The following is a 12,155-nucleotide window of genomic DNA, read 5'->3' as shown; positions in this document are numbered from 1 at the left end:
TATGACCTCATGACGCTCCCAGTCCACTGAAAACGTAAATTCTCACGTATGAAACTGTACGTGTATAGAAATAGAGATATAGATATGGCTATATATATGTATGTGTATGTATGTATGTATGTATGCACATGTATATAAATATATATATATTTATTATTATTATTATTTCTTTCTTTTCTTTTCCTTCTTTTATTTCTTTTTTAATTTTAATTTAATGTTTTTATTTATGTATTTATTTATTATTAGTTGTTGTATTTCTTTATTTAATTAACTCATTAATTTTCTTACTTTTTTATTTTTTTTATATATTCTCTACTATTTTTATTCTTCTTATATGTATGTATATTTTTTAGACAAGTATACATCATAATAATGTTTTAATACTATATGTTTTGTATTGAGATATATTGTATATACATGTTTAAGGGGAGGAAGGGAAGTGAAGAAAAAAAAGGTATTAATGTTAAAAGTGTATCAATAATGCCAAGACTGTACTATATATATATTGGTCTTAAGCAACTGGCAATGACATTACTGTATGCAATGCTCTGAAAATAAATAAAAAAAGAAAAAGGAAAAAGAAACCGTAAATTCTCTAATAGATGTACAGTAACTGCGTGTGAAAGTTACTATAATCTGTGCATGTGTGCATGTTTTTCTTATGCACACATAGACAAAACATAATTATTCCATGAGTAGGCACAAACTACATTTAAAGTACTACATTTACTACATTTTATTTTTAAATTCCATGTTTTAATGTTTCCGATTTTTTACCATAATTGTTTTTTTTTAATTGTAGGTTTATGCTTTCATTTCTTACTGTTAAAGATTTGTTTTTATGTAAAGCACATTGAGTTGCCCGTGTTTGAAATGTGCTATATGAATAAAGCTGCCTTGCCTAAAGACAGGGCAGATTAAGTTATTGCCCACCCTCTGTCTTTGAAGCGTTTCCTAAACAAACTGTAGATGACCTTAACTAACATTTTACACTGTTTGTAGTGCAGATTTGTCTTTAACTTGAATAAAAAAACCAAAGTAAAAAAATAAAAAAATAAACTCAAAATCAAACAGCCACTGAGGCACCTCAGGAGTGAATCTTACGCAGGGTTAAAAAAAGAAAAAAGAAAAAAAGAAGTGCATTGTCCAGGGAACAATGGCATTTCTTTTGGTTTATTTTTACCATTTTTACAAGCAAACAGACAAAGAACAATGATGTATGCTGCCTCTCTTGCCCTAGTAAAAAAACAACAACAACCTATAAACCCATCCCAGTGCCTGCTGGTCCTATATTGGTCTACCTATAGACATAAATTCACCTCTATGCCCCAAGTTGCTTAGTACCTCCAAAACAAGAGAATTAACTAGTACTCAAATTAACAAAAATAATACTAATATTATAATCAAACTAATTAAGCTATATCCTTCAGAACAAACAGCAACAAAAAACAATGCAGTATTGATCAAGCAACTATGTGTTTTTTTTAATTCTTTAATAGTATTTGAGACATTTGTGCATTAAACAACAGACAGTTAAATTAAGGTCACAAATACCTTGTAACAGGTTTGGATCACAGAGTTCACTCTGTTGGAAAACATGCTGCGACAACTTGTGTCTTGTGCCTACAGTATATTTATAATGAAAACTTTTTAAAAATCATGTCACTTCACCTTTACTGTCTGCTAAAAAGGCACAAATAGGCTTTAAGCAGGACATGAACTCATCAGCAGTCAAACATCACATTGTCGTACTATTGTCCATTTCAGTACTCTATGAAAAAAGGATCCTGTGAGTCAGAAATTAAAGTAATGAGAATGTAATGGAACAAAAAAACACACATTTGCATGAAGTAATTGACACAAATGTTTAGGCAGTATGAGTAAAATTAACACAGGTGACTGTTAAACACCGCCTTAACACAGCTTGTGTTTGTTTGTGGTTGTATTGTCTTTTGTTGATATGCAGTAAATCCAGCAACATGGAGTGTATTTCTTAACAACACATGACATATAAAATGCTTCTGAAATAGTACAAAGGAAGTTCATACATTATTTTAACATTCCTCACTCCATGATCATTTACAGCACCCTTCTTTCAAACCTGAACCAAACCGCTTATATACAACATAACAGATGATGGCTTATGAATACATTTGATAAGAATCACAAGTACAGATAGTGCATATTAATGGATTTATATTATAAAAATATTTTTACTGCATCTACTTTATAACTATTTATTCTATGAATAGTGAAAACTGATTTTTATCATAACAATGCATTACTTGTTCGTATTACATTCAGTGGCATACAGAGGACCTAATTCTATCAATATATATGAAGGTCAGTAAGGCATTGTACTATTCACAATGAGGATCCATTGCCAGCACTGAAATACAGTTTGTTCAGTGGTTGACACTAATGATAAGGCTTTCACTTAAAAGCCTCAGCATGCAGAGAAAAAAAGAGAGGTTGAGATAAATAGGACAAAAAAGTGACCTTGTGTCCAAAAACAGTTGGACTTCATCCTAAATTTAAACCGGTTTAAAAAAAAAAATCCAAAATCCCCCAAAAAAACCCTTTCTTTTTCGATCTTTTGATTCTTTAGAGCTGTTGCTCACTTTTCACTGTGCCATGAAGAAAGAGGCTTTTCATCTTCACTCAGAAGCGGACACAGCCACTAGTTTCTTCGGGGCTGTCATAGTCGATTCCTTCGCACAGGGACTCCTTCAAGAAAAAAGGAGAATCTCACTGACATTCACAAATTAACGTCTTATAACAGCAAATCCTATTCGAGGAAACTAATAGCATCCCAGACGGCCCAGGAGTCTTAACAGCCTATTTGAACAATTAGGTCATTATGTGAAGTGTGGTAAAACAGCCACAGCAGTGGAGACTCTTCTTTGGCAAACTCTCATGAGGTGATTACTTATTAATCACATTCTGACCCCATCTATGAAGTTTAATCTAGTACATTCAATTTTATGCGATAATAAGATCAATAGTTTCTAGTTTAACAGTTTAACTACTTCCTCCGTATCTAGGTGTCTGACAAATACCGTCATCAAACAGTATTTTATTGCTGCAGCTTTTTATATTACCAAAGAATCAGGTCATGATAAAGTTCTTGATAAGGCCGCTGAGATGAAACAATGCTGACACAGCCGCTCTAAACTTCAAAGTGCAAAGGTAATGGAAAGTTAGAGAAACCCAAAGACCGAAAACCATAAAAAAATAAAAATAAAAACAAAACACCACGTTGATAACACATGACATGAGTTGAATTGTGGTTAAGAAAATGAAGGGCTGGCTACATTAAAGTCTCCAAAATACTCACAGAAAACCGCTTCCTATCCGAGGCTGTAAGACAGGTTTGGAGGAAGTGGAGAAAGAGATAGATAGAAATGTGGAGAAGGGCTGAAGCAATGTACCCACAAGACAAGGCCAACAAACACACAACACATACAAATATGAATATGCATTTGAAAAAATTCTAGATCTGAATAATGACAATACTTGCTTTGTTAGGAGGGTAAATTTTTCTCTTTCTGGTTTTAACTTTATTAAAAGGAATCATCATTTTTAGTTTATAATGGTTATGTGCAGATTATGATGACTACTATATGTGTACATTTGAGATATGTTTGATGATTGTGTGTCTTTTGTATCCCATGAAGACAACTCATAAGGAGCTTTCCTCGGGGGGAAAAAAGAGTATTAAAGGCATGCTGTTCTGCATATTCAAGCTGGAGACAGCCCAGTGGTGAAGCAGAGGACATGCAAAACAAACACCTGGCTTTTTGAGGACAGAAAGCCACAATGTTAAAAGAGGGAAGTCCCCAATTCAAAACTCAAAACATGCCCTGGTAGAGATAGAGAAAGAGAGAAAGAGATGTACTCCATGTACGTCATTTTCAACACAGACACTAAATCATCGAGAGGATCCAAAACTGAGGCGAGGGAATGCCACACACAGGTTTACAGCTGGGGTGGGAGGTGACTGATTGTAGCTGACAGTGACTGATTTAGAGAGGGAGCCTATTATTCTGTCACTAACTTGGCTTTGCCGTCCCTCTGGCATCAGAGCCGATGGGGTGGGGGCAAGCGGTAACCAGGGCTGGTTGCCCGCGCTGTAGAGCCTGGGACGCTTGAACTGGTCGTGACTGGACAAGGGAGTGTAACTATTCCGCCGCAGTATGAGAGCAGAGTCCATCGTGATTTTACCCTGGTAGGAGATGGGGAAATACCGCAAGTGTTAAGGAAAAAAAAGATCTGCAAGCAGACAACAGCTGGGACACCTGACCAAAACACAGCCAAGCAAACTTGCTGTCTTTTCCACGTGGATCCACAGCAGCAGGTTAAGACAACTGAAGCCTTTTTCCAACCCAATGTTACTTCACCACACGACACACAGCAGTAATGAACAGTGACACTTCGACCCTGATCGCACAGGACACACAGATTAGCACCTGCTTCAATCAAGATAGTGAACTTTGTGACAGGAAAATGATTAGGTGTGCTAAATTTCCTTTCATAGAGTGTGTACATTATCATTGAGCATAATATCAAGATGCAACCAGAGTGATGGTAATGATTATATCAGCCAAGCAAGGTAGCATGATCAGCCACGGCTTCCATCAAAGTAAACATATTAAAGAAAAAAACAAAACTCACTTAACATTCAGTAGCTCAGAGGTCAAGCTTAGCTGATTAATTAAGGTTAATATAACAGAAAATAGGGATATAAGGAGAGGAGTCAAGAGAGCAAAGCCTCACATACAGGGAGGGGGGTGAACAGTGATTGCATCACAATTAGCTTGAACAAGCAGACACAACAAACAACAGCTCAACAGACTTTAGATTAGACATTGCAAATCTTCTCATTCATTTTTGGGTTATAACGATGTAAGTAAACAATAAACACATATTTTGCACATACAATCAGATCTGAGGCTTTAACTGAACAATGCTGAATGCACATATATGCAATAATTTGTTTTTTTTCAACACAATTCAGATCAACTTACAAGAGGTCGGTCTCGATGTGTGTTTACTGCCTCCACATTAAGATAAAACATTTCCACTTTACAACCTAAAGAAAAAAAAAAGACACAAGCATTTTTAAAAGAAATTATGAGACAGTGTAAATATCAAGCTTTCTGTGAGGTAAGGACCTACCATATGCAACAGGAGTAAGTTTGAGCACTGTGTGAAGCGGACACTTCATGTAAGGTAGATCTTCTGGGGTAAGACAGAAAAAAAAGAGAATATAACAAATCAACATCTGTGTGTATGAACGCACAGTAGTCATAACCTTGAGCTGTGTGAATACATCTTGTACATCTTCTTTTTATACCTGCACTTTTGTCGAGGAAGTAAGCAAGCAGACAGCGCATCACAGCCTGGTGGCAGATGACTAACACGTTGCCTTGACGCTCTAACTCCATAATAACTGGCTCCAAACGCTGAACAAGATCCTGGTAAGACTAGAGAACCATGAGAGATGGTTTGAGCCTCGCTGCAGAGGGCTATGCTTATCCATGAAATTTTATAACTTGTATAAGTAGCTAAAAGGAAACGACACTGAAGGAAGGGTGAAATAATTGCTGTTACACAGAGAAAACTGCTGCTCTGATGAGATTAATTGTCAGGTTTTAACCTGACTAGACCAAAAAAGAGGTAATTGTGCAAAATGGGCAGTGTGGGTGGGGTCACCTCTCCCCCCGGGTAGCGATAGTGGTATTTGTCCTGGTCCCTCAAAGCAAACTCTTCAGGGAATGTCTTTTGGATCATGTCATAGCTCATCTCCTCACACACACCCTGGAAAAGGAAACAAAATGTTCATCCTACATGTGAAGAAATGCTTCTAGTGCCATAAAATTTAACATTACTTTTGAATAAAACATGAGTGCATAATTTGGCTATAGCCAGCATGGAGTTATATAGAGTTACAGCCATAACACCAGCAGTTGTGTCTTTTCTTCTTCCATTTTTCCAGTCATATCTTTTTTCCAAGCTACTTGATAAATTGATATCTGCTTTGACTTTGAACACAAAAGCTGCACTAATCCACAAATCCAACTTTGAGACGATTGATGATGACATTATCACTAGATGGCAAATATTGTTGAATTGCCAATTTGGATATCCATATTTCAGGAGGGTGAAGGTTGTCTGGTGCTACACTCAAACTTGCCAACCTCACGTATTTCCTTGATTTGCTTCTTCTTACTGATTAATTTCAATATTTATCTAATCAGTCCTATGGTTCAGAATTCTGTAATAATTTGGTTTCAGTGTAGGCATCACCTTTATTTATTTTGGTAAAAAAACGAAAAACATTTCATAATTTAATTAGTTTTAGATAGAAGCCAGTAGTTTTGTGATTAAACAATTATAGTTAATTTCCACTTTTCCCACTAAACTGCCCTTTAGAGGACGAAATGAAACTTAACCGCCTCATCTCAAAGTTATATCACATTATTCAACACATGTTGCCCAGATGTCCTTGAGAGAGCATGGACTTCCTCCAGAATCATCTGGAGAACATTTCTAGGGAAAAAGGTCAGATCTACTGCTCTGCTGCACTGTTGTCACCATGACACTGGCTAATTGCAATCAAGCAGTGCTGTGACACATGGAGAGAAACTGAGGACCTGCTGGGGTGCAACTTAGTATTAAATCTGTGCTCATGAACTTTTCATCCCCTTTTTTTTCGGTCTAACTGCAGGTGAAATGCGGGAGGTGAGTCAGGGTACTGACAGCATCGATCTCGTTGAGTATCTTCCACTGCTCATAAGGAACGCCAAGCTCCTCCGCTGTCTGGATGGTTCTTCTCAGCTGGCTTGTCCATACTTTCAAATCTGATAGCTCAGTGTGCTCCTCAATGAAATTGCGCAGGGCATGTGCAAACTGGGATGTGAGAGAGAGACAGAGAGTGGTTTCTGTTCATCATTCATGTATTCATCATTTTCATGGTATTCCAACTTTCATGCTCAGTGGACAGAGGCAGGTAAATGGGAGACAGGGGAGATTAAATGTGTTAAAAGTCATCACTGGGGGGTTCATTATATTGCAGTTAAGTACACCTTATCCCACTGAGCCATTTCCCTGAGAGAGGTTCATAATTGGGTTAAAAAGATGCTGACTATGCAGTTAATAAAATGAGGACTATGAATACCTGCTTCCCGCGAGGAGACAGTTCAGAGTCTCCTCCGATGCGGCCTTCGATGTTGTGGTTGCTCTCTCCGTGCCGACACAGGTAGATGGAGTGAGAGTGCACATGGATGTTCATGAGGTAGTAGACAATCTTGCTCTGGATGTAGTCCTGCACCCGGTTCACCAAAAAACGCCGGCCCACATTCATCACCTTGATAAAAGACAGGTCCCTGCAGGTGCCAACAAATGGTTGTTCACTGTCACCATCTAGTGTTCATTTACTGAACTGCAAGGTGTAAATCTCCAAAAGAACATTATGTGACACTAATTTTACTTCTTGGTTAACAAATAATTGAGTGATCCAGTAATAAATTAAACTAATAATGGCAATTTTCTAGCTGTAAGATGAAAAATGAAGAAAGTAATAAGATTTTATGGAGTCTTACTTGTCGTAATCATCAGGATCTAGTGGTTGATAAGTAACCTTGTAGCACTCGATTCGTTTGAGGAAATCATCCATGACTCTCTCTCTGTGCCTCTCTGGGTAATCTGGACTTGACACTTTTACTTCCTGTCACAGTTATTCAACACATGCAAACAATGTAAGCAAGCATTGCTATTCTTATATAACACTTTCAAGAGTGTGAATATTAATAGATTATGGGTTTGACCCAGACATGAAGTCATAATGCCCCATGGGTGACATAAGGTCATACCAGTATATTGGCAGCAATGACCTCTGGGTCGTCACACACGGACTCCACAAAGAACACCTGTTGAAAGAGCGCAGCTCAGTTATAGAAAAACATACAAAACCTGCTGCTTCATTTTCTTACTTATGAAACCTGCAATGTTTACATGTTTCAGATGCAATGCAGTTTTCTGATACAATGCTGCTTTTCTTGGCATTTACTGGAAATAAAGAGTCGACCAATCCAGTAGAACAGTATGCCACTGTCAGCGGGAATGTACATCTAAATCTACTTTTGTATGAAAAATATTCAAAAACAAGCAAAAATAATTAACTTTCTGCTGAAGTAAATCAACTCCATACAAAAAACCCTTGATGTCAGTAACAGAATAAGTGCATTATTTTCTAATACATCGCAATATTTTGCCACCACAGTCATGATTGATCCAGTTTCACGGGTTAGTAGGTCAGCAAATTTTAGACTGAAGCTTTATAACTGACATTAATGAGTATGTTCACTGACTTTATGACCCATTTCTTTAACGTACTCAAAATGTACTTCAAAGACACAGAAGCAAAGTAATTGACTTGAGTGAATTTTGGGAAATGAAGGCCAATTCAATGTGCTGTTATGTTGAAAGTACCACTTGTGACCACAATCTCGCTTTAGGTGAAGTGTGTTTAAATATCATAATCCAATTTCCACCAAAGCCCAAGAGAAATAAAATAAAATATGATGACATAAATTTTGAAAGGCTCACCTTGAATGCATTCTCTTTAACAAAACCTTGAATAAGGTCTCTACGCTCTCTCGTTGTGTTTGTGGCATCAAAAACCTAAGCAAAGGAACACAATAGCAGAAAACATAAAGAAAAACATTCCTGACGTGTAATACGTCGTGATCTATGATTAAATGCTTTTAGGACAGTTTCGGATTAAGACTGTCCCGATGCCAGATGTGTTTCTGATCTGGATATTTGAAAGCTGTTGGGAATGAGCCAACACAGAGATACAGGCACAGACAGAGAGACAGATGGATGGAAAGGCAGAGAGAGAAGACTCACTGCAATCTGACCTCCCTCCACCGCCAGGTACGCCTTCACATCCTGCAGAGCTACCAGAGCGCACTGCCTGCAAGAGAGAAAGGAAACATAGCAACGGTCTTACAGCCTCATTGAAATTTACATCACGTGTATATTGTATGTGATGACTGTATATGCAAGTTTTAAGTTATAGTTATAGTATAAGATTCTGATGGCAGTGATTACAATAATCCATAGACCTGATTAGGACTTTTTCTTTGGTAGAGTAAAACAGTAATATATTTAGGTTGTTTTGATGTAGCTAATGGGCAGATGAGTGGGATTTACTAAACAGAATGACACAACATTGTTCCAAGTCTAAATTGCATACTGAATAAGCTTGCTTGCATTCTTGCCAATGGTTAGATAATAAGATTGATATCACTCTTTTTGAGCTAGAAAGCATGTATGTGTATTTCACAAAATGGCAATCTATTCTCTTAAAACCGTCCCAGCTGCCACTTCAAAAAGTGAGACGACAAACTTTTAAAGACTATTTACAGCCTGTGTTTGACCCAGGTTGGACAGCGATGCAACACCCTGGAGGGCTCGAGCCAACTTCAGAGTGACAGTGGCAGCTTGTTTGATATCTAGGTCAGAATTTGGCGCTGTGAAGCTGTCAAAAGCCTGTCATGATTTCATCATAGCAGTCCAACACAAGCAACATTTTAATTACTACCACAAGATATGAAGTTAAGAGACAGTTATTTTCTTTGTTCATCTTTTTGAAGAGCTCAGTACTGATTTACACTTCTGAATGCAAACTAATAACCTCAAGGATTTGGTGGTAACAGTTCTCCGTGTGTGCATATTAACTACAGATCAATGACAGACTAAGGTAGGATAAACTCTCTGCTGACCCAGGCTGAGTATCGACTGCTGGCCCAAAAACAGCTTTGTCACTGATGCAGCAGCGGAGGCTGCAGAATACCAAACAGATTCATGTTGACTGGGAGAAATGGGATACTCATACAGAGGGGACGCGCCTGTTTCCCTTACCCTGCTACCCTACAAGATAAATGATATGTGAACATCCTATATTATGACTGACAAGCGGAACTTACTTCCTTATTTTCATGGCCTCCTCATTGTCGTGGCGGAAGAAATCATAGGACTTATAAGCTCTGACGGCCTCTCTGCGATACACACCCAAATTAAACACTGCAAAATGACCAAATGAAATTAAAACTTGTCACGTAAGTTTATAAAGATCTTATAACGGCTATAATTCAAGTGCTCCTGAATCAAGTCTCCTTTTCTGAGATACTCTAACATACAGTAAAATATACATATCCACTATAACAGCTCTGGAAATCATAACTCTTATCCATCTCATACTCCAAGCAGGTTAAAGCCAACAGTAATAAATGATTGGCAATGTATTTGTTTTGGACCAAACTCAAGCTCTAAATATAACCACAGATTCTCCTCCAGATATCTATAAGCTTATTTGAATGTCCTAAAGATAAACTGCTAAATAAAGTACTACCATTTGTAGACCACAATATATTGTACTCTCATTTCAAATAAGACAACCTCAAGTAACCCTCTGAGTAATCTTTCCTTCCCCCTAAATATTTTCTGAATGTACAGTCAGGATAAACTGAAGGACACTGAGAAGGAAAGGTGTCATGTTCTACCTTTGGTTGGGACGCCTATCCAGTTGAGGTAACGTGTGAGTTTCTTTGACATGTAGGTCTTCCCTCTCGCAGGCAGACCAATCATTACGATCACTGTTGGAGAGTTTGTCATATAGGATGCCCATGCTGCACAGGAGACAGACTTATATTAGTTATACACATTGCTAAAAGTATTATAAAAGTATGTCTGAGTGGCCCTTGTGTCAAACAGCTGAATTAAAAAAAGATAGTGGAAAAAAATGTTGTCTACAAGGCACAGAAATTAAATAATAAATTGTGTGAAAACTAGTAAAATTAAGTAAATGTAAATTTATTGCATCTTGTGCAATCTCAGTACAAAGTCAGGCTGTATTTCAGTATAACCACTGCATCAGAAGTTCATTTTGACATCAAGACAACATCGCAACTGGGTCATGTGTGAGCTGGACAAAAATAATTCTCATTTTTGAACAAAAATAATCTGTGTACTGGGATCAAAGTGATAATGAGAATAAGAGGAAACGTCCAGGGAGGAAAGAGTCATTTTCTTAGTAACAATGAAAGTGGCAAACCACAGAAGGGATCACACAGTGTATTTTTATATCACTGGCCATCATAACTTATAATATTTTTTCCCCTACAGAGATTCACTCCTGAGCGCTGTCACTTACAGATGTGATTTACCACCAAAAAACTTGTAAACTCAGTACAAAGTGAACAAAGCCAGATCTTGTTACATGTGCACCTGTGAAGTGTTAAAGCAGCCATGCAGAAGGACAAATCTAATTATGGGAGGCTTGTACTTTACTTACAGCATTTCTTCTCATTCATTCTCAGGTCTGTTTTCTTGGCTTCTGCTGAGTTTGCAGAACCATTGTCTCTCTGAGTGCTGGACATGTTGAAGCCTTGTTTAAGCCTTTAAGTCAAAATCAACTCTCTCTTTCTTTCTCTCAGAGGGGCATTGTCCAAACTGCTCTGAAACAGAGACATGAGACATGCATGCAACGTGTTATATCTCCACATGCGTCTGACTCCATTGTGAATCCTGCGCACAAAGCAGTTGTTTTTCCTGAAAACGTGTTATGGATATAGATATGTGTCCCTAGCAACACTGCAACTCCTGCAATGAGGAGAAAATACGCTGCCACATCATCTATCCATTAAAAAAAAAACACAACACATTGGCACAATGCACTATATTTACAAAAGCCGCATATGACAATGAGCAAGATAGGTGATAATTTCCTCTCCATAACCATGCGACACTAAATCAGATCAGAGATGACAATTACACATATAATCCATTGCAGCATGCATTTTCACAGCATCGCATTCATCTGTCTACTTCATTACATTTTTTTTTTACCCAGTCGGTAGATTAAAAAAAATGAGTCTTCCCAGCCAGCAATGCCTCAGCAGACGCCGGTGATCAGCGTGCACAGAGCGGTCTCCAGATGAGCCGGACCGGGTGTTTGCGTCCGTCTCTGCGGCCGAAGGAGGCAGTGTGCTCGGCCTGTCCTTGGAGCGGAGGTGCCTCAGCCGGCTGGTGTCCTTCCAAGTTGGAGGTGTGCCTCTACGTCACATTTGTTCCCTTTACCGTAACGT

At 37.9% G+C, this 12,155-nt stretch overlaps 1 protein-coding gene across 1 annotated transcript; it reads right to left on the bottom strand.

Annotated features, from left to right (window-relative positions):
• Positions 1 to 2,661: 2,661 nt before the first annotated feature.
• pfkfb2b (6-phosphofructo-2-kinase/fructose-2,6-biphosphatase 2b) lies at positions 2,662 to 11,482 on the bottom strand. The gene is made up of 15 exons (XM_053315576.1): positions 11,363 to 11,482; positions 10,572 to 10,697; positions 9,996 to 10,092; positions 8,914 to 8,980; positions 8,611 to 8,685; positions 7,875 to 7,931; positions 7,605 to 7,729; positions 7,181 to 7,388; positions 6,763 to 6,912; positions 5,716 to 5,820; positions 5,357 to 5,486; positions 5,179 to 5,241; positions 5,028 to 5,092; positions 3,983 to 4,225; positions 2,662 to 2,727 (listed from the first exon to the last, which is right to left on the bottom strand). The coding sequence occupies exons 1-15, from the start codon at positions 11,445 to 11,447 to the stop codon at positions 2,662 to 2,664; spliced, it is 1,662 nt and encodes a 553-aa protein (XP_053171551.1). The 5' UTR covers positions 11,448 to 11,482.
• Positions 11,483 to 12,155: the final 673 nt, after the last annotated feature.

Source organism: Scomber japonicus, chromosome 3 (genome assembly GCF_027409825.1).
Source record: "Scomber japonicus isolate fScoJap1 chromosome 3, fScoJap1.pri, whole genome shotgun sequence".
In the NCBI taxonomy this organism is placed as follows: Eukaryota; Metazoa; Chordata; class Actinopteri; order Scombriformes; family Scombridae; genus Scomber; species Scomber japonicus.
The sequence above is the reverse complement of the archived record's forward strand: the minus strand, read 5'-3'. Positions and strand labels throughout refer to the sequence as shown.